The sequence below is a fragment of the Schistocerca nitens genome, chromosome 7, assembly GCF_023898315.1.
Source record: "Schistocerca nitens isolate TAMUIC-IGC-003100 chromosome 7, iqSchNite1.1, whole genome shotgun sequence".
In the NCBI taxonomy this organism is placed as follows: Eukaryota; Metazoa; Arthropoda; class Insecta; order Orthoptera; family Acrididae; genus Schistocerca; species Schistocerca nitens.
This window is the reverse complement of record NC_064620.1, coordinates 410,184,433-410,208,501: the sequence shown is the minus strand read 5'-3', so window position 1 is coordinate 410,208,501 and position 24,069 is coordinate 410,184,433. Positions and strand designations below refer to the sequence as shown.

Sequence of the window (24,069 nt, the reverse complement as noted above, 5' to 3'; positions counted from 1 at the left end):
CCATTTGAACACTCTTTATGGAATTTATATGTTTTTTGTTTTCCATTACTGTTAATAAACTATTTTAATAAGATTTTAAATGCCTATTTCTTTTCTTAGTAAATCACTGTGCTTCATGATGCCACATATTTCTGTGATAAAAAAGCATACAGTTGGTGATGAACACAGATCCCAAAAATTTGAAAACTTAGCCTGATCAGTGCCCTACTGACTCACTTGTTATGATACTGTGCAAGCAGACTGTTGAAGTCATGTTGAAACTTTAACCATCATTTTGTTTGAAACTATTGGCTGTTGGCTCCTAAGCCTAAATGTGTGTCCCTTTATTTTCACCCTTCTTTCATTCTATGAAGTTTTGATTGTGACAGAGATGACTTATGGTTGGTTCTCCTTGTTAGCTACTGAGGGAAAGATTGATTTAACCATCAGTTTTGATGTAGTATATTGTTAAAAATGGAGTAATTTGTTAATATACTTCTGTGGCCATAATATAATCCAGAAATAATTTATGCAGTGACCAAAAGCAGCTATACTGGAATAATTGTCATTTTGTTGACTGACCAAACATTTCTGAATTACCATGTAGCATCTTAATTGTGTATATAACACTGATGGAGAACTTATGGCAAACCATCACGGCAGCCATAAATTTATTAACTATAACTGAAGTTAATCAGCTAATGACTACAATCAGCAACTGGTTTATTTTTTACAGGTTCACCATTATACATTATATTATCCCCCCCCTCAAGAACCATGGACCTTGCCGTTGGTGGGGAGGCTTGCGTGCCTCAGGGATACAGATAGCCGTATCTGTTGAGAGGCCAGACAAATGTGTGGTTCCTGAAGAGGGGTAGAGGCCTTTTCAGTAGTTGCAAGGGCAACAATCTGGATGATTGACTGATCTGGCCTTGTAACACTAACCAAAATGGCCTTGCTGTGCTGATACTGCAAACGGCTGAAAGCAAGAGGAAACTACAGCCATAATTTTTCCTGAGGGCATGCAGCTTTACTGTATGGTTAAATGATGATGGCGTCCTCTTGGGTAAAATAGTCCCCCATTCGGATCTCCGGGCGGGGACTACTCAGGAGGACGTCGTTATCCAGAGAAAGAAAACTGGTGTTCTACGGATCAGAGCGTGGAATGTCAGATCGCTTAATCGAGCAGGTAGGTTAGAAAATTTAAAAAGGGAAATGGATAGGTTAAAGTTAGATATAGTAGGAATTAGTGAAGTTCGTTGGCAGGAGGAACAAGACTTTTGGTCAGGCGAATACAGCATTATAAATACAAAATCAAATAGGGGTAATGCAGGAGTCGGTTTAATAATGAATAAAAAAATAGGAGTGCGGGTAAGCTACTACAAACAGCATAGTGAACGCCTTATTGTGGCCAAGATAGACACGAAGCCCACGCCTACTACAGTAGTACAAGTTTATATTCCAACTAGCTCTGCACATGACAAAGAAATTGAAGAAATGTATGAGGAAATAAAAGAAATTATTCAGAAAGTGAAGGGAGACGAAAATTTAATAGTCATGGGTGACTGGAATTCGGTAGTAGGAAAAGGGAGAGAATGAAACGTAGTAGGTGAATATGGATTGGGCTAAGAAATGAAAGAGGAAGCCGCCTGGTAGAATTTTGCACAGAGCACAACTTAATCATAGCTAACAACTGGTTCAAGAATCATAAAAGAAGGTTGTATACATGGAAGAAGCCTGGAGATACTGACAGGTTTCAGATAGATTATATAATGGTAAGACAGAGATTTAGGAGCCAGGTTTTAAATTGTAAAACATTTCCAGGGGCAGATGTGGACTCTGACCACAATCTATTGGTTATGAACTGTAGATTAAAACTGAAGAAACTGCAAAAAGGTGGGAATTTAAGGAGATGGGATCTGGATAAACTGAAAGAACCAGAGGTTTTACAGAGTTTCAAGGAGAGCATAAGAGAACAATTGACAAGAATGGGGGAAAGAAATACAGTAGAAAAAGAATGGGTAGCTTTGAGAGATGTAGTAGTGAAGGCAGCAGAGGATCAAGTAGGTAAAAAGATGAGGATTAGTAGAAATCCCTGGGTAACAGAAGAAATATTGAATTTAATTAATGAAAGGAGAAAATACAAAAATGCGGTAAGTGAAGCAGGCAAAAAGGCAAGCCAACATCTCAAAAATGAGATAGACAGGAAGTGCAAAATGGCTAAGCAGGGATGGCTAGAGGACAAATGTAAGGATGGAGAGGGTTATCTCACTAGGGGTAAGATAGATACTGCCTACAGGAAAATTAAAGAGACTGTTGGAGAAAAGACAACCACTTGTATGAATATCAAGAGCTCAGATGGAAACCCAGTTCTAAGCAAAGAAGGGAAAGCAGAAAGGTGGAAGGAGTATATAGAGGGTCTATACAAGGGCGATGTACTTGAGGACAATATTATGGAAATGGAAGAGAATCTAGATGAAGATGAAATAGGAGATATGATACTGTGTGAAGAGTTTGACAGAGCACTGAAAGACCTGTATCAAAACAAGGCCCTGGGAGTAGAAAACATTCCATTAGAACTACTGACAGCCTTGGGAGAGCCAGGCCTAACAAAACTCTACCATCTAATGAGCAAGATGTATGAGACAGGCGAAATTGCTTCAGACTTCAAGAAGAATATAGTAATTCCAATCCCAAAGAAAGCACATGCTGACAGATGTGAAAATCTACCGAACTGTCAGTTTAATAAGTCACGGATGCAAAAGACTAACGCGAATTCTTTACAAACGAATGGAAAAACTGGTAGAAGCTGACCTCGGGGAAGATCAGTTTGGATTGCGTATAAATGTTGGAACACGTGAGGCAATAGTTACCCTACAACTTATCTTAGAAAATAGATTAAAGAAAGGGAAACCCGCTTTTCTAGCATTTGTAGACTTAGAGAAAGCTTTTGACAATGTTGACTGGAATACTCTCTTTCAAATTCTGAAGGTGGCAGGGGTAAAATACAGGGAGCAAAGGGCTATTTACAACTTGTACAGAAACCAGATGGCAGTTATAAGAGTCGAGGGGTATGAAAGGAAAGCAGTGGTTGGGAAGGGAGTGAGACAGGGTTGTAGCCTCTCCCCAATGTTATTCAATCTGTATATTCAGCAAGCAGTAAAGGAAACAAAAGAAAAATTTGGAATAGGTATTAAAATCCATGGGGAAGAAATAAAAATTTTGTGGACATTGTAATTCTGTCAGAGACATCAAAGGACTTGGAAGAGCAGTTGAACGGAATGGACAGTGTCTTGAAAGGAGGGTATAAGATGAACATCAACAAAAGCAAAGCGAAGATAATGGAATGTAGTCAAATTAAGTCAGGTGTTGCTGAGGGAATTAGATTAGGAAATGAGACACTTAAAGTTGTAAAGGAGTTATGCTATTTGGGGAGCACAATAACTGATGATGGTCAAAGTAGAGAGGATATAAAATGTAGACTGGCAATGGCAAGGAAAGCGTTTCTGAAGAAGAGAAATTTGTTAACATCGAGTATAGATTTAAGTGTCAGGAAGCCGTTTCTGAAAGTATTTGTATGGATTGTAGCCATGTATGGAAGTGAAACATGGATGATCAATAGTTTGGACAAAAAGAGAATAGAAGCTTTTGAAGTTTGGTGCTACAGAAGAATGCTGAAGATTAGATGGGTAGATCATATAACTAATGAGGAGGTATTGAATAGGATTGGGGAGAAGAGAAGTTTGTGGCACAATTCGACTAGAAGAAGGGATCGGGTGGTAGGACATGTTCTGAGGCATCAAGGGATCACCAATTTAGTATTGGAGTGCAGCGTGGAGGGTAAAAATCGTAGAGGGAGACCAAGAGATGAATACACTAAGCAGATCCAAAAGGATGTATGTAGCAGTTGGTACCGGGAGATGAATAAGCTTGCACAGGATAAAGTAGCATGGAGAGCTGCATCTAACCAGTCTCAGGACTTAAGACCACAACAACAACAACATTCTGATGTAATGGTACTTAGTAACAATGGACTTTTTCATTTGAAACAGAGTTACCAGGAACATACATAATTTTTTAATATATTAATTTCATGTAGTACACTAAGAATTCATCCAGTTTCATAGTGAAATATTTAATCTCTCATAAAAGTTCAAGTGTATTCATTGAGGAATGAAAAGACTGACTGCATTTACATTACTGTTGTGTGAAAAAAAGTGCAATTCATATGTACTCAATAGGACTACGGAATAGCTATGGACAACTTTAAGCAAGCCAATGATGTTTAGGTTCAAGCTCAAAGCCATATGTTTGATAGCCTACTTCTTTTTTCAACTGGAATGTACCAGTTCTTTTTAACCCTGCTCGCTGACACTGTGAATCAGAAGAAAAGCATCAGAAGTGGAAGGCCAACTATATTGCAATGCCTGAGAAAACAGGTGAGGTACCCAAAAGGGGAGGAGAAAATGGAATGAAAATTCACAGTTTGTGAAGCTATGTGATGATATTTGAGTGAGTAGAGAAGTGAGTCACATTTACAAAGATCTTAGCAGTATGAACCCACTTATCAATACAATGTTTCACTGTTTCTCTCCCGAATGCTTGCACTGATTTGGTTGGGAAGGGTGTCATAAAGCCATTGTATCCTCTCCTGTGGAAAGCTGCCCAACAGCTATTGTAATTGGTCCTTGAAGTCCTGGCACTGGGGTGGATGGGTTTGATGTCCAACCTGATTCCACACATCTTCTATTGGGGACAAACCTGGTGTTCTTTCTGGACATGGGAGTATTTCAGCTTTGTAAGGATGTGAATTGCCCTACTGGAAAATGACCAATGATACTGTCACATGAGAAAATTAATAATGCACAAGGATGCTTGACATACCATTGCACCATCAGAGTTCCCTCAGTCACTACTAGCTGTGTCATGTGGTCATGCCCAATGCTTCCCCACACCACAAATAACACCACTGTGCCTCTTCAAAACACTGGAAGAATGGGATCTCTCCCCAGGCTGCCACCTTAGTCACTGATGATCACCATCTGGTGATCTGGTGAACTGCAGAACCACAATTCATTGCTGAAAATATGATGCCATTCATCAGTAGTCCATGCTTTTCATTCACACTGAACCACTCCAGATGCAGCCATTTGTGTTGTGATGTTAATGGCAGCCGAGGCACGGGATGGTAATGCCATAGTTTGGCTGCTGCTATCTTTGACCAATGCTATGGGATGACACAGAATGTTGCAGGTAGTCTATTACTTTTCTCTGGGTGACAGGGATAGATGAAAAGTGATTATGATGTGCTTGGTGCACAGTAGGGTGATCCTCCCTTTGAGGGTCAGACATGATTCACCAAACCTTGACAATGGGTATGCTTGCCCACTTACCATTATGAGATTGCATGCCCTCTGGCCTGGATGCATGCCCTGATTTGGTTATGAAGGATGAAATAAAGCTGTTGTATTCTCTCCTATGGTAAGTTGGCCCACAACTGTTTTAACTGGTTCTTAACATCCTGCATACTGGCACTAGGATGGAGTTGACATCCAAGCTGATCCCACACATGTTCTATCTGGGACAGATCTGAGGATCTTCCTCGCTACAGTACTACCTCAACATCATGCAGACATTTCATAGTGACAAGTGCCATGTATGGGTGAACAACGTCCTGTAGAAAAATGGCACCATAATACTGTTGTGTAAAAGGTAACACATGAGAGTACATGATGCCCATGGTGTAGTGTTGTGCCATATGAAATCCCTTAATCACTACCAACTGACCCAAAATCATACCCGATGGCTTCTCACATCATGATGACAGGTTTAACACTGCTGTGCTCTCCAAAACAATGAAATAATGGGACCACTCCCCAAGTTGCTGCCATACCCACAGATGATGGCCAGCTGGAGTAGTGCAGAAATATAGTTTATCACTGAATGCAATGCAGCACCATTCATCAGCACTCGAATCTTCCCAGTCATGTCACCACTCCCAACAGCCATTTTTGTTGTGGTGTTAATGGAACTCTATGCATTGGATGGTCATTCCTTAGTTCAACTGCTGTTAGTCTCTGATTGATGGTGCAAGATGATGCAGAATGTTGCAGGGTGTTAATTGCTTTTGTGGATGACAGGCATAGATGTGAAGGGATTATGATGTGCTTGGTGCCCAGTACGGTGATCATCCCTTGTGTTGGTCAACATGGTTGACCAGAATCTTGATAAGTAGGTTAGCCCTCATGTTGCCATGCAGTACAACGTTGGGCCACTGTCACATCTGTATATTCAACAAGTCTGGATATTGCACTATTCGACTGGCCAACCAAATGGAGAACAATAGTGAGGACTCTTTTAAACTGTTGGGTCTGATAACACCATCTCACATGTTCATGCAGCATCCTGTGCCCTCTACAGTGCTCACTCAATATCTCATTGTTTCATGCCCCTTACATGCCTCATCAGGCCTGGAAACAACACTAGACATGAACAACACTAACACAACCTGGTGACCATTTTATCTGTCACAGAAAATTATAACTTTAGTCATTCATATACCTGCTGATAGTGTGTGTAATGTGAAGTGATACTGACATCTCATCAAGTCTTCTGTGTGGTTCACTTCTTTTGTCAGGCATGATATGAAGGAGGTCATACATAATTTGAGATATAAAAGTAGTAACAATTATTTTAAAATTATCTTACTTAATTTACTTTCATTATTTGCATTTATGTGATATTGAGTCCCTAACTGCATCCATCATTGAACCAAAATGCAAAGATAATACAGAATCCACATGTTGTTCAGTAGATGTATAAACTGAAATCCAGACAGACCTATTGTTAAGCAGTTTCAACTAAATTACTGGATTTTCTATTGCTAGTCTACATTAGAATAATCAGCCAAGTAGGCCTACTTTCTTCCTGGGTTCTATTTTTTAAATGTTCCTAATAACTAAATACTCCTCCATGAACCATGGACCTTGCCGTTGATGAGGAGGCTTGCGTGCCTCAACGATACAGATAGCCAGACAAATGTGTGGTTCCTGAAGAGGGGCAGCAGCCTTTTCAGTAGTTGCAGGGGCAACAGTCTGGACGATCAACTGATCTGGCCCTGTAACACTAAACAAAACAGCCTTACTGTTGTGGTACTGGGAACGGCTGAAAGCAAGGGGAAACTTTAGCCGTAATTTTTCCCGAGGGCATGTGGCTTTACTGTATGATTAAATGATGCTGGCGTCCTCTTGGGTAAAATATTCCGGAGGTAAAATAGTCCCCCATTCGGATCTCTGGGCGGGGACTACTCAAGAGAACGTCGTTATCATGAGAAAGAAAACTGGCGTTCTATGGATCGGAGTGTGAAATGTCAGATCCCTTAATCGGGCAGGTAGGTTAGAAAATTTAAAGAGGGAAATGGATAGGTTAAAGTTAGATATAGTGGGAATTAGTGAAGTTCAGTGGCAGGAGGAACAAGACTTTTGGTCAGGTGAATACAGGGTTATAAATACAGAATCAAATAGGGATAATGCAGGAGTAGGTTCAATAATGAATTAAAAAATAGGAGTGCGGGTAAGCTACTACAAACAGCATAGTGAACGCATTATTGTGGCCAAGATAGTCACGAAGCCCACGCCTACTACAGTAGTACAAGTTTATATGCCAACTAGCTCTGCAGATGATGAAGAAATTGATGAAATGTATGATGAGATAAAAGAAATTATTCAGGGAGTGAAGGGAGACGAAAATTTAATAGTCATGGGTGACTGAAATTCGGTAGTAGGAAAAGGAAGAGAAAGAAACGTAGTAGGTGAATATGGATTGGGCTAAGAAATGAAAGAGGAAGCCGCCTGGTAGAATTTTGCACAGAGCATAACTTAATCATACCTAATACTCGGTTCAAGAATCATGAAAGAAGGTTATATACATGGAAGAACCCTGGAGATACTAAAAGGTTTCAGATAGATTATATAATGGAAAGACAGAGACTTAGGAACCAGGTTTTAAATTGTAAGACATTTCCAGGGGCAGATGTGGACTCTGACCACAATCTATTGGTTATGAACTGTAGATTAAAACTGAAGAAACTGCAAAAAGGTGGGAATTTAAGGAGATAGGACCTGGATAAACTGAAAGAACCAGAGGTTGTACAGAGTTTCAGGGAGAGCATAAGGAAACAATTGACAGGAATGGGGGAAAGAAATACAGTAGAAGAAGAATGGGTAGCTTTGAGGAATGAAATAGTGAAGGCAGCAGAGGATCCAGTAGGTAAAAAGATGAGGGCTAGTAGAAATCCTTGGATAACAGAAGAGATACTGAATTTAATTGATGAAAGGAGAAAATACAAAAAAGGTGGTAAGTGAAGCAGGCAAAAAGGAATACAAACGTCTCAAAAATGAGATCAACAGGAAGTGCAAAATGGCTAAGCAGGGATGGCTAGAGGACAAATGTAAGGATGTAGAGGCTTATCTCACTAGGGGTAAGATAGATACTGCCTACAGGAAAATTAAAGAGACCTTTGGAGAAAAGAGAACCACTTACCTGAATAACAAGAGCTCAGATGGAAACCCAGTTCTAAGCAAAGAAGGGAAAGCAGAAAGGTAGAAGGAGTATATAGAGGGTGTATACAAGGGTGATGTTCTTGAGGACAATATTATGGAAATGGAAGAGGAGGTAGATGAAGATGAAATGGGAGATATGATACTGTGTGAAGAGTTTGACAGAGCACTGAAAGACCTGTATCAAAACAAGGCCCTGGGAGTAGAAAACATTCCATTAGAACTACTGACAGCCTTGGGAGAGCCAGGCCTAACAAAACTCTATCATCTAATGAGCAAGATGTATGAGACAGGCGAAATTGCTTCAGACTTCAAGAAGAATATAATAATTCCAATCTCAAAGAAAGCAAGTGTTGGCTGATGTGAAAATTTCCAAACTATCAGTTTAATAAGTCACAGCTGCAAATTACTAATGCGAATTCTTTACAGATGAATGGAAAAACTGGTAGAAGCTGACCTCGGGGAAGATCAGTTTGGATACCGTAGAAATGTTGGAACACGTGAGGCAATACTGACCCTATGACTTATTTTAGAAGAAAGATTAAGGAAAGCCAATCCTACATTTCTAGCATTTGTGGACTTCGAGAAAGCTTTTGACAATGTTGACTGGAATACTCTCTTTCAAATTCTGAAGGTGGCGGGGGTAAAATACAGGGAGCGAAAGGCTATTTACAATTTGTCCAGAAACCAGATGGCAGTTATAAGAGTTGAGGGACATGATAGGGAAGCAGTAATTGGGAAGGGATTGAGACAGGGTTGTAGCCTCTCCCCGATGCTGTTCAATCTGTATATTGAGCAAGCAGTAAAGGAAACAAAAGAAGAGTTTGGAGTAGGCATTAAAATCCATGGAGAAGAAATAAAAACTTTGAGGTTTGCCGATGACATTGTAATTCTATCAGAGACAGCAAAGGACTTGGAAGAGCAGTTGAACGGAATGGACAGTGTCTTGAAAGGAGGGTATAAGATGAACATCAACAAAACGAAAACGAGGATAATGGAATCTAGTCAAATTAAATCGGGTGATGCTGAGGGAATAAGATTAGGAAATGAGACACTTAAAGTAGTAAAGGAGTTTTGCTACTTGCGGAGCAAAATAACTGATCATGGTTGAAGTATAGAGGATATAAAATGTAGACTGGCAATGGCAAGGAGGTATTGAACAGAATTGGGGAGAAGAGGAGTTTGTGGCACAACTTGACAAGAAGAAGGGATCGGTTGGTAGGACATGTTCTGAGGTATCAAGAGATCACCAATTTAGTACTGGAGGGCAGCGTGGAGGGTAAAAATCGTAGAGGGAGACCAAGAGATGAATACACTAAGCAGATTCAGAAGGATGTAGGCTGCAGTAGGTACTGGGAGATGAAGAAGCCTGCACAGGATAGAGTAGAATGGAGAGCTGCATCAAACCAGTCTCAGGACTGAAGACCACAACAACAACAACAACTAAATACTGGAGTTGTTAAACATGACAATTTTAAAAATAAACAAGATTATGCAGGTTAATGAGTGATTAAATTTGAAGTACATGTCCATGATGGACAAAACTGTGGCTCTTATTTTATATCCCTTTCAGGAGACAATATCAGTGGCATAGACTATGTTAAGGCATGAAATATGACATGAACTCCAATCACTAATGTCCAATCCTCTCACAGGACTTGCAGCAATCACACTTGGTGGGCTGTTACAGAGGATTATATTGTTGATTAAATATGACCATTTAGTGGTGGGCAGCCACTTCACTTACTTGTATGAAGTTGTTTTTTATCCATGAATTATATCTGAACACAGCTTCACTACACCCAACTGGTCTTTCACTATGACCTACACTTTATTGTATTTACCAGAATATTAAACCTTGTTCATATGGAATTTAATTATCTTCCTAACATGCAAAGTTTGTTGCAGGTGCCTAACTCTAAAACAGGTCCTTAGTGCAAATTCAGAATTCCTGTGTGCACGTTTCATACCAAGTGATGTCCAGGTCATCACAGTAGGAGCTGATCGCAAGATCTGTTACTGGGAAGTTTTTGATGGCTCACTGATACGGACACTTGAAGGTTCAATATCATCGGGCTTGACTTCACTTGATATATCTCCAGATGGAAAGTCAATTGTCACATCAAGCAGTGATATGTATGTTAAGGTTGGTAAGCCTATATTGTGAAATTTTGTTAAAGTATCAAACATTATATTTCCTCTATAGAGATCAGAATTTTTAAATATTTTATTGTTCATGTTTCTCATTTTGTTTTTCTTATCTTCCTGTTGGAATTCATGAAAGAATGCTTCCTTCCTTAACCTAATGAATTATTCCATTCTCTTTCACTTTTCCAGTCACTATCATTTACCCTTTTTACATCAATTACACTCTTTTGCCATTAGTACTTCCACTTAGGCATATTGTATTTGCATTCATTGCAAAATAATATAAAATTAGGTAGCTCCATCAAACTAGCCATTACACTTTGGATAAGAGACTGTTTCATGTAATGTGATTGATTAAAATGGCATGGAAATGAGGGAAAATATATTTCGAAACATTGCTATCAATCATGTCTTATTATTATTATTTTGAGCTTTCCCTTATTACTGACGCTTATCTCCAACACAATAATTTATTCAGAAATTATTACACACAGAATTAAGGTTTTTAAAGTATATTTTCAAAATATCCCTCCAGGCGTTTCGATCTTGTGTGTTATCTTCCTCTGTACCCGTTCTCCGCATTGTGTGCTGTACATTTTGAAGCCAGGTGGTCATAGGTTGTCCTCTTCTTCTTCTTCTCACCTCCGGTTCTCACTCCAGCATCAATTTTGGTATTCTGGCTTCCTCCATTCGTGATACTATCCCGTACCACTGTAATTTCTTCCTATCCATTATGTCATATATTCTTTCTTTTATTTCCATTCTCCTTATTATTTTGATGTTCCTTATCTTCTCTTTCCTGGAGAGTCTTTCTGATCTTCTCCAGAAGTCCATCTCTAGAGCTTGTAATTTTTTAATGTGCTTCAGATTAATTGTCCAGGTCTCTGTTCCATACAGAACCACACTCTCTAATACAGATTTTTATATTAATTTTTTAGTTCTGCTCATTACCTTCCTGTTCCATAAGACTGAGTTAAGCATCCCAATGACCTTCCATCTGCTACTAATTCTTTTATTGATTTCTGACTCTGATTTTCCCTCAATTCTAAAATGGATTCCAAATAACAGAAAGTGTTTGTCTTTTTGATTTTCTTTCCTTCAATGCATAGCTTATTTGAATCATTAGTCAAGTATTCTGTTTTTTGGTAATTAAAAACCCCAAGTTTTGTATGCTACTGCTAGTTGATTGCACATATAGTTAGCATGCTCCCCTTCTTGTGCTTTGACTACTTGATCATCAGCAAACAATAAATGATGTAGGTAAACTCCATCTCTTATTTCTAATCCCATACTGTTACATTTATGAGACCATGTTCTAAGGCTAATATCTATATAGGTTTTAAATAATGATGGTGACATGGGACAGCCCTGTAAAAGACCTTTGCTTGTTCTGAATTTCTGTGGAAGCTTATTACCCATTTTCACTTGGCAGATGTTATCTTTATACATCTGTTGTATTATTTTAATCAAGGAAGGGTTTATGTTTGCCGTATGTAGTGCTCTCCAAAGTAATTTTCTTGGAACAGTATCATAGGCCTACACTTTTTCTTGATCTATGAAAATTAATCCTATATTTTTTGATTTTTCCCTATGTTCGTCCAAAATCTGTTGTAATGTGAAAATATGCTCTACACATGATCTCCCACCCATGAAACCCCATTGTTCTTCTTGGGTTTTAAAATTTTTTTCCAGTTTGTTTTTAATTACTTTTGCAAAAATTCTCATTAATGTCTTTGTAACACAAATTCTTCGATAGTGTGAACAAATTTTGCCATCACCTTTGTTAAATATGGTATTAATGTAACCTAGCTTCATCTCGTTGGGTATCGAATCTCCATGTATTGTTTTGTTGAAGAACTGTGTTACAGTGTACCAGTTTCATAATTTTGTCACCACCATATTTCAGACACTCCAGATTGATATTGCCTGGTCCAGGTGATTTACCTTTCTTTCCTGTTCTCAATGCCTGAAGTACTTCACTTTCTAGAATCTGGATGTCATCATCTTCATGTCCATTTTCGTCCACTGTTCCATTTTCTAGATATTCTCTGTCCTCATTTAATAATTTTTGGAAATACTCTTCCCATTTCTTTTGTGTTATCAGTTGGACATTGGTTTTGCTTTTTGTATCCTGTCGAAGCCCTTTTAATACTGACCATGCTTCTTTTGCTCTCCCAAATCCTAATTTGCTATTAACCTTGGCACATGTTCTTTCCCATGCTTCATTTTTTGCCATCCTTATTTTGTTCATCACTTCATTCTTCTTTTCCTTGTGTATTGATCTTGTTTCTTCTGATTTATTATTCAACCACTGAAGGAATGCATTTCGTTTTTCTCTAATGAGAACCTCTATTTCCATTGACCATCACTCTGCTGCACAGTTGTGGCTGCTATCGTTTTTACTCAACACCTCTGTTGATATGATTTTCATGGTTCATAGTGTGAAAATGAATGAATTAAAACAGTTGTTTGTCTTATTTGTGAATTGTTAGTCCATAATAGAGGTAACTGCAATTACCTTTCATGGTATATTACTAGGGGGTTTCCCCTTGTTTGACATCATTCATGACTGCTTCTTATCTCAAATTTGTCAACATACTCTTATTTCCACATAACAGGTCTGTAAAAGCTGACACTTCCATTTACAAGGAATTTTTTCCTCATTCTTTGGCTCATATGTGCAATTCAAACAAGCAGTAATTTCCTTTTAGCACCAGGGGTAGACATTAATGGCCATTCACTAAATGAAGCACAGTATGTTATATTCCTTGGGGTCCATTTTAAAAATTAAAGTGGAGTCAACATGTCAGTAAACTAACCAAGAAGAACAGATCCACATGTTACGCCATTAGAAGCATCTCTCATTGTGTTGAGCTGAGAGAGTTAGATTATTGGATCAGTTAGCATATTTTCGCCTCCCCGTGCCTTATGGAACTGTATTCTGGGAGAGTGCACCAAAAGAAAAACTACATCTATATTCCACAAGTCACTGTGAGCTGCATGGAAGAGGGTATGTCCTATTGTACCCATTATTAGGATCCTCCCATTCCATTCACATATGGATTGCAGGGAGAATGATTGTCTGAATGCTTTTGTGCTTGCAGTATTATTCTAATTTTATGCTCATGATCCCTATGCAAGGAATACAGAGGGGTTGTAGTATATTCCTGGTGTCATCATTTAATGCCTATTCTTGAAATTTTACCAAGAGACTTTCTTTATATCTATCTTCAAGAGTCTACCATCTGCTTTACCTACAAGTGAGCCTATATGATTATTCCATTTCATACCCCTACAAAGTGATACAACCAGGTATTGGCTGATCCCAACAGTGGTTCATTGACATTATAGTCATAGCATACTATATTTTTTAGTTTTGTGAAATGCATAATTTTACATTTCTGAACATGTAAACCAGTTGCCAGTCATTGCACCACTTTGAAATCTTATCAGGATCTGACTGAATATTTATGCAGCTTCTTTCAGACCAAACTTCATCATGGATAACTGTATCATCTACAAAAGCCTGAGGTTACTATTAATACTATATGCAAAGTCTTTAATATACAACATCAACAGCAATGGACCCAGCACACTTCCCTGCTGCACACCCTACGTTACTTCTACATATCTGACAAAGACTCTCCAACCAGGGCAACATACTGTGTTCTCCCTATCAAAAAGCCCCCAGTCCAATCACAAAATTTCACTTGATGTCCCATATGATCATACTTCTGACAATAATTGTAGGTGTGCTTTTCAGAAATCACTAAATATTGCATCTACCTGACAGGTTTGATCCAAAGCTGCCAGTATCTCATGTGAGGAAAGTGCAAGTTGGATTTTGCACGATAAAGGTTTGTGGAACCCATGGTGGTTGGCATTGAGGTCATTCTGTTCAAGATACCTCATTATGTTTGAGCTCAGATTATGTTATAAGATTCTGCAACAAATCAGTGTCAAGTATACTGGAAGTTAGTTATGTGGATCACTTCTACTACCCTTCTTGTAGATGTGTGTGACGTCCGCTTTTTTCCAACAGCTGGGCACGGTTGTTTGTTCAGGATCTGTGATAGGGCTAACAGCTGCAGCTCCAATATAGTATCTGATAAAAATTCCATCGAGCTCTGTTTGATTTTAACGATTTCAGCTGTTTCTCAACACTACTAACACTAACAATTATTTCATTCATCTTTTCAGTGGTGCGAGGATTAAATTGGAGCAGTTCACCTGGGTTTTCCTTTCTGAAGGAACATATCAAAATGTAGCTCTTGCTTTGGTACCCTCAATCTCGTTCCTGTCTAATTTGTTTGGGAATGGACATTAACTCTGGTGCCACTGACAGTGTTAACATATGACCAGAATTTCTTTGGGTTTTGTGAAATATCTTTCAACAATATTCTGCTGCAATAGTCACTGAAGCCATCATGCATTGCTCTCTTGACAGCCAAATGTGTTTCATTCATATCTCGCTTGTTTTACATGTATTACGCAGTAATCTGTTTCTTTACAGTAACTGTAAATTATAGAGCATTCCCATTATGAACTGTTATATTGGGTACATATCTGTCCAGTGCATGTTCAACAATTCTTTTAAACTTGAACCTTAGGTCCTCTACATGCTCCTGCCCTTTGCTGAACATTTCAAGTTCCTCACTGAGATGTGACACTAGTGATTTTTTTATCTAGTTTACTGAACAGTTATATCTTTCTGCTTGTTGTAATTGTCCTTTTTAATTTTGGTAATTATTGCTACTACAAAAGAATCATGGTCACTGATACTTTATTTATTTATTTACATTCTTTTGCATGGAGTCATCAATATGATGGCTTTTGCAAACATCAAGTACAGTTACAAACATAAAATATATTTAGATCTTAGCCTTACAGGTTGTAATTAAACACTAAATTGATGTTTGTCAAAATACATTACATCTCACACATATTAATACAGCCAATTATTTTTTATACATTATTTTACGGCTCTTAAACTTAACCATTTAAAATTCGTGAGTGAAAGAGATATTTTTCAATTCAGAATTCTCTTAGTTTTGATTTGAATTGCTTTTTATTACTGTTTTTCATTGACTCTGGCAGTTTATTATACCATATTAGTCCATTAGTATATGGGCTCTTGCAAGGGCGTACCCAGGATCTGAATGGGGGGGGGGGGGGGGGGGACAGGTCAAACTAGTCTCAGGAAACAAGGACTCGAGACAACATACAGCACTTCTTATTAAATAAAACAGTAAACTAGTGAAAAACTGCTTTCAATAAACATTTTAAATATAAGAATGCACTTGTTTAAATATACAACTTTTTAATTCAGTAATAATCTTCTAGGATTTGCCGACAGTAACGTGCCGAAGACGAAAAAATTACTCCCGGATCTGCACGAACAAGTTCAAATATCTTCTAGAGGGGGGCAGCTGCCTCCCCCCCCCCCCCCACCCCTTGCTGGGTACGCCAATGGGCTTTTGTCCATCATTTTTAATCTTGCACTTTGTCAGTAGTAATTCTCTTTGGACCTGGTGTCATGCTCATATATATCACTACATTTAGTTACCTCAGTTTTCTGCGAGACAGAAAAAGTAATTGATTTTTAAAGATACAAAGAGTATAAGGTGAAGTACTTGTGTTGTCTAAAAACACCACGGCAGGAGTCTTTATAGCCTAGTCCATGTACAATCCTTAACCCTCTTTCTTGTGGCATTAGTATTCTGTTAGCGTGAATGTATGCAGCACAACCCCATATTTCTATACAGTAGCTAAGATGGGGATAGATTGTCCCATAATACACAGTTTTAAGTGTGTGGGTGGGCAGTATTTTGGACAGTTGGCTAAGAAGATGCAGCCCATTGCTGACTTTTTAACATACAGCATTAATGTGGCTAATCCAAGGGAGGTTTGAGTCCAGATGGACCCCTAGAAATTTACAATCATCTGCTTCCTCTGCTGCTGTGCCGCATACCTCATTTACGCATGAGTGGTGTGAGCTGCCAGTCGTAAATATTCGCATCTGGGATTTATTTACATTGACCTTTAATCCTTGTGCATGAAAATATGAACATAATTCTAGTATCCCATTACTTGCTGAAAATCTCAGTTCCTCACAATCTTTACCATGAAATAAACTGAGGAGTCATCAGTATAATTTACGTGTGAGTTAATGGGGCATACGTCATTAATATATGCTAAAAAGAGGGAAGGTCCAAGAACTGAGCCTTGAGGGACTCCCTGCGCCACTGTTTCACTTGTGGATTTAAAATTTAAGATAAAAATGGTTCAAATGGCTCTGAGCACTATAGGACTTGCCCATCAGTCCTGTAGAACTTAGAACTACTTAAGCTAACTAACCTAAGCACATCACACACATCCATGCCCGAGGCAGGATTCGAACTTACGACCGTAGCGATCACGCGGTTCCAGACTGTAGTGCCTAGAACCATAAATTTAAGACCTTATTGTCAATTTGATGTGTAAGTTTGGTACACTGTTTCCAATTCACCAGATAGGTGGATACAAGTTTCATTTATGCATCACTGATATTGTATGCTCACAGTTTTTTTAAGAGAAGCTCATGGTTTACTGAGTCAAAAGCTTTGCTCAGGTCAAGGAATATTCTAGCTGTGTGCATACCCCATTCTATATTGTTATATACTTCATGGAAGAAACTGGTTACAGCAGTGGCCATGCTTAGGTCTTTCCTAAGCCCATACTGTGATTTGGTAAGCATTTTGTGTCTTGAGAAAAATGTTGTGAGTTGTGATAGGCTAACTGTTTCAAATATTTTACTGAAGGCAAGGATTGGTGATATTGGTCTACGATTTGAAACTTCTTCTTTATTTCCTTTCTTATGGATTGGCTGTATTACACTTATTTTTAAGGCATTTGGATATAAATTTTCATAAATACTACAGCCGATAAGATAGGTAAGCGGTTCAGTTATTTCATTGGCACATTTATTTAACACCACACTTGAGATACCGTCCCATCCAGATGCTTTTGTATTGTGTTAAACATTTCCTGTTGATTCACCACCATAAATTTGAGCTGTGTACCATCTGTGACATCGTTTGGTGTGCCAGCAGTAGATCTATAATAGGGGCTGGTTGGTCAAAGGGAAAGATAAAATGCTTATTGAATAAATTACATACTTCATTTGGTTCTTTCACTAGATGGCCCTCATGTCTAATGCTAACTGCTTCACTCTGTTCCTTGCTGGTGACTTTACGATGCTTATTGATTAGTCTCCAGGATGCCTTACCTATGTTGGCTGAACGATCTATTGCATCATTGTTTATCTGTTTCCTCAAGTGTAAAAGGTCTTTGGCTTGATTGTACTTTTCCTTAAATGTATGTATCTTTGTTTCCTTATATAAACAGTCAAGATCATAGACATTCTGCCTTAACTTAATCAGCCTAGGTTTAAGTTTCAGCTTAGTATTACTTTCAAGATGAGACTTGGTTATTTCTTTGAGATGCTTCAGCACTGTCCTATAAAATTTTTCCTATTTGCTTTCTGACCCTTCAGTTTGGTAAATAGTGTCCCATTTATCCGCTGCTAACTTAGTTTTGAAGGCACTGATGTTGGTGCTATTCAGGATCCATTTCTTCTCAGTTATCTTTGTTGCTGTTGGTACAGCTAACCTTAAATATTCTAACACCTGACAATAGTGATCTGAGTAATAAAAATCAACACTTTGAAAGTTAACACTGTCTTTTATGTTTTTGTTGACTACTACATAATCTATCTTACTGGAGCTTGACTCTATTACTCCAGTGTCAAGAGTTCACTATATTTGTGAGATTATATGAGTTTAATGTATCTGTTATTTTCAAGTAGGTTATACTGCTGGAGTTAGCATCCATATTCAAATCTCCAACTGCGCTAAGGTCAGTGGGGCATTTTTGTCTAATTGCCGTTTTAAGTCTATCAAGATAGTACAACACATCTGTATTAGGTGGGTGGTACATACCAATAACTTTATGTTTAGCTAACCTTCTTGAATGAGTGTTTATGTGGACCACAACTCCAGCCATTTCAATTCTTCCTTCTTTGCAGTATTGTTCAACAAATGAGATTTTCTTAAATGGAAGATGTTTATTTACAAATATAGCCACAACCCTTTGTGTTGTTGCCTGCAGTAACTATCTGCTAACACTACCATCTAATTTGTCATACTCAATTTCATTGTCTTTTAGTCCATGTTCTGTAATTACTAACAGGTACCGGGTATGGTGAATTCTCAACCACAAATACTTGCAGCAAATTGAGTTGATTCCTAAGATACTGTACTGCACATTTAGATGCATTATCCTAAAGGGCACTGATATTTTACAGAACTTTGTGACATGATATTCTGAATCAGTCTAATTATTACACAAGCCTTTAATACTACACTGTAATGACAAGTTACTCACTTCCAAGTCGGTTCTTGGTTCTTTCCAGACCAAGGAGTTTAGTTCAGTAAAATCGTGTTGTTTGAAACTGAGCCTAATAAAACTCGTTGATTATAATCTTAGATGATTGGGACCATGGTTTTATGCAGCTCCTTACAAAGTTCCATTATCTAGTTCACTAAATTGAGCTTTTCATTTCTGTTTAAGTGACGTCCGTGCTTGGTATGTTCTTCACGGTGCAGTTAGCTTATGTTTAGGAAGTGCATCTGATTTAGTTTCTTACATAGTTTCAGCAGTTCTAAATTATATCGCTCAATTCCTGTATTAACACACGACCATTGCAGAAGATCATGTCGTGACAACATTTGTGTTGCACAGTTTTGGCACTAACTTCCTGAAAACTGTGAGTGCTGACTCGCTCTCGCTTTTATAAACATAGTTGGCACCACCAATGATTAAAACGTGATCCTCTTTTTCCAGATTATTTGTTTCTGATAAATGCACGACTATAGCGCTTAATGTAGCTCTGGGTTTAACTTTTACAAGTACAGAATACTCATTGTATAAAGCTTCATGAACAGGAGCTGAAAGGCTTTTCCCATTGCTGTCTGCATACAGTAGGTCTAATAACTTTTTTGTGCTTCCATGCGTTAGAATTTTTCTGTTTCGGCCTTTATCAGAGGATTCATTATATTTACTTTCGTTGCTTCGTTGGCTGAGTCTAGTGCTGAAAACTAATTCGATGTAACTGGCGCACCATTTCTAGTGCTTTGTTTTTGTTTTTCACTTTCTTGATGGTTTCGTGTTCTGGTTTTGGACTTAAGGCGTACTGCAGTCCACAAAAATTTATTTGTAGTTTCGACATATTCGGAGTTCGATATTACGTTTCGTCATAAATAACAACTTTTTGGTTTGCAGATCACGTTTAACAATATCAATAACACTGTTTTGTGGCTATTTTACGCCACTGTTTCCACTAGACCACAAACTTTTTTCTCTTAAGAGTTTTTTGTCTTCTTGTTTCAGGAACACTATTTCTTGACAGTTTCAATATCACTGTTTAATAACTTAATAATTTCTCTTTTTGTGTGTACCACATTGAGAAGATTTTCATGTTTGTCATGCACACAATCACCACAGGTCCAACAAATATTGTCATTTACGAACTTCAGGTTTATGTTCGCACACCTTTCATGTGACCAAAACTTGCACTTCGCAGATAGGATTGCCCTCCATCACACGTTTTTTACATTTTTTACACGACGAGTTATTACAAAATTGCTTTTCTACTGACACCAATGCAACACTGCACTGACCTACTGGTGCCACCCTGCTTTTTCAAGGTGGATGTCTTCAAATAGGTCAGGCCTATATGATCCAGTAATCCTCATTATTAGTGCCATTCCTAACAGTCTGTTATAAGTAGTTTTGAGAGAAGGCATTTAGTAACATTTCACCGGACATATTATGACAGCTACCACAAACAAAAGCGTATTTTTCCCAATTAATTTTTAGATGATTTAAGTCTCCACCAATGGTTACAGTATGACTGGGGAACTTATAAGTAAACTGAAGTTTTCTCTAAAGTTTTCAGTTACATAATGAGGTGAGCTTACTGATACTGAGTCTGGCCCAAACAATCCCACATTCCATGTCAATTTCTGTCTAATGCACATTCAGCAGAATTGAGCAGTGTGATTGTTGTGTATAGCAGGTAACAGTACACCTCACAGAAGGATTCTGAAGACTCTTGGAATTGCTACACTCGTGTCCTAATATACTTACACCCTAACGGTTTTCGTTGCTGACAATAAAAATTGATTTCTGGTGAACTGTGACACACATAGTCACAGTACAACAGACACAAATAACTTTTGGGTAGACACTGCCTCCTCATCCAGGTTTCAGAATGAGTGTACTCTGTTGATAAGATCCTCAATAAACTCACAGTTACATAAAGCAAGAAATTAGGAATCTATACTATCTCAAACGAAATTATAAAACATACATCATTAGCTAGTATTTCTGCAAATAACCTTTATATTTGGAGTCATTGACTGAAAAGCACTGTTAGCTCTCTGGCAAGCAACAGTGTTTTTTATAAAGCTGTGTGACAAGTAATAATGTGCTGTAAACAGGACTCAGTATTTCTTCTTCTTCCTCATCATCATCTTGAACTCTTTCCAGCTCCAAGCTGTGTCTGTTTGGAATGTAAACCTCACCATCTAGTCCAGTTTTCCCACCATCTTTCTGTATTCAGTCTAATCCAGGCCTTGTCTCTTTTTACAACACACACCTTCACACCTTTCAGCCATCTATCCTTTGGTCTTCCTGTTGGTTGTTCCTTCACATCTCCATACCACGCATCTTCTTGGGAATCTTCTTATTTTCCATTCTATTTAAGTGCCTGTACCATATTAGAAACAATTTTTCTATCCTGCTCTCCTCTTTCACTATTTCTCTTACCCTTTCATTCCATGTCCTGTCTCTCCTTGTTACTCCTGCCCTACCAGGCTAATAACAGTTCGAGGAATGCGTCTGCCAGTCTGCCACATTCTTCTCATTTCTTTCATTTTCCTCTGTCACACATCCCAAGTACTTGACATTTTCCACCTCCTTTAGTTGTCCACCTCCAATCCTTAATACAGTAGTTGATCCATATTTCTTTGTAGTTGTAACCAGGATCTCAAATTTTTTTACATTAAATTTCATTCCATACCATTTCACAGTTCCTTCCAAAGCATCCAGCTGTTCCTGAATCTTCTCTATCCTTGTTTACCCATATCATCATGTCATCTGCAAACACCATTGCTTTCATCTTGTCTTCTCCAGTTTTTCCTGCGACATTAGTTATTATCTCACAATGAAGAGGAGATATGACAATGCACAGCCCTGTTTTACATCATTTGTTTGCTGGAACCAATCTATCCTTTTATTTCCCATTTTCACGCAACTCAGACTTCTTCAATACATCTACTTCACTTTGTCTGTTGCCTCTTTTTCCACTCCCTTCTTTTCTTGTGTTTCCTAGACCTTCCTTCTATAGAGGTTATCACATACCTTTTCTATATTGAGAAAGACCATCACAAGGTCTTCCATAAATTCCTTGTGGTGCTGATGGAGCTATCTCACTGCAAATAAGAGTCAACAGTTGACGCAAGTGAAGCTGTGATAGGTCTAGAAAGCCAACAGTGGATCAACAACCAGCTTTCAGCAATGGAACTAGCTTAAAAATGGATGATATTTTTCAAAGAAAATATCTTTTTAATCTCTAAAAACGGATTCCCAAACTTGAGATCAATATTTACAGAAGTAAACAGATATTTTCATTGAAAAAAAAAAACCTTTGTAATCAAGTAAATATTAAGCCACTAATAGCAGATAAGCAGCAGCTATATCATAAAACACACTTTTTTTCAAAATGGTAGCTTTCTTACTAATTTACTGGATTAAATTTAGATGGTCTAAGTGTGAATAGCATTAACCATTATAGTGTTTGTAGTGAAAAATATTTAACAGCCATCATGCACGGTAACTGATACCCACAAATTATTAATTACAGCAAAAATGCCATTCCAGCTTACCTAAAGTTCAAGAATAATACAGAATAGACAGCAGAAACAAAACCAATGTCTCATTACAGAGAATTATTTATCCCTACGCAGAAAAATCATCACTGATAGATTAATCAGTATTCTTAATACAGCATAAAGCTTGAATTTCTATGGTGGCTTGGCTTATGTTAATGTATACCTCGACACATTCCACAAACCTGAAGGTATTCCTTCTTTATGACATTTGTGGAACATGAAGCATATGTGAATGAATGAATGAATGCACTGCTTAATCTACTATTGATTTTTCTGCACAGGGAAAAATAATTCTCTGTAATGAGAGACTGGCTTTGTTTCTGTTGACAATACTGTATTATTCTTGCACTTTAGGTAAGCTGAAGAGACATCTTTTTTGCTGTAATAAATAATTTGTAGAGTATCAGTTACAATGTGTGAAGGCTGTTAAATATTTTTCACTACAGTTTACTTGTTCTCATAAGTACTAACTTATGTCATAAGAAATCATGTATTTCAGCTTTGGAAGTACAAAGAAGGAATCTCAACTGATATTGGCAGGGGGCATGCAGCAGTCATAACTGCTGTACGCTTTTCACCCGATGGTAGCTACATTGTGAGTGTGAGTGCAGATGGAGGAATATTTCACTGGAAGTGCCCACCTTCTCGGCCAGATGATGACGTTGACAGAGAGAGCATTTCCAGCAGAATGTCGTCACTCAGCTCTAGGAGCCAAGACAAAGTCACCTCAAAAAAGGCAGCTCAACAAAAAGTCTCTCATATGGAGGAAAATGGTCGGAGTAAATTAAAATCGGTAGTTGAGAAACCAACAGAAAACAACATTAATGCCAGTGATCAGAAGACAAGGAACAAAGGGGTGAAGGGATGTTCTTCTAGAGCTAATCAATTACTCAGTAAACAGAAGAATTAATGATGTTCGGCCAGCTCTGGCATTCCATTCAGCTGCTACATCTCCTCCACTTTCATGTTCAACTTGCTCATCAAACCAACATAACTAGCCAAGTGGTATGCATCTTTTCATTCATAATGTGTTTTTGTGCATTATATATTATTCAAATCAATGGAAGCTACAATTACAAATAATATAAAATAAAAAACACTTATATTGGTTTTATACAAATCAGATAGTTGTCAAATTTTATTATATCTCCAGTTTGGTATCTGTCTTTTATTTATTTATTTATTATTTTATAAGAATTGTTGCAAATACTCATGCAAGGCCACAGTTCTCTTTTCCAAATAAACTGTAAATTCAGTGAGTAATATACTGCACTTCACTCATTATTAACAGAATTTTAAACATGGTTGCACTTCAGCAGTGGTGCACTTAGAAACTTGATAGGATTGGAATATAACAGCCAACCAGTTGCAGAATTAAGGGTTTATTAAGC

General features: G+C 37.9%; 1 protein-coding gene across 1 annotated transcript in view; it reads left to right on the top strand.

The window, feature by feature from the left end:
* LOC126195663 (cilia- and flagella-associated protein 52-like) overlaps window positions 1–23,685 on the top strand; it is a 115,245-nt gene extending 91,560 nt beyond the window's left edge. Inside the window, exons 11-12 of the mRNA XM_049934288.1 lie at window positions 10,446–10,683; window positions 23,178–23,685. Coding sequence (XP_049790245.1) covers window positions 10,446–10,683; window positions 23,178–23,588 — 649 coding nt within the window. The 3' untranslated portion in view covers window positions 23,589–23,685. The remainder of the gene's footprint in view (window positions 1–10,445; window positions 10,684–23,177) is intronic.
* The last annotated feature ends 384 nt before the right edge of the window (window positions 23,686–24,069 follow it).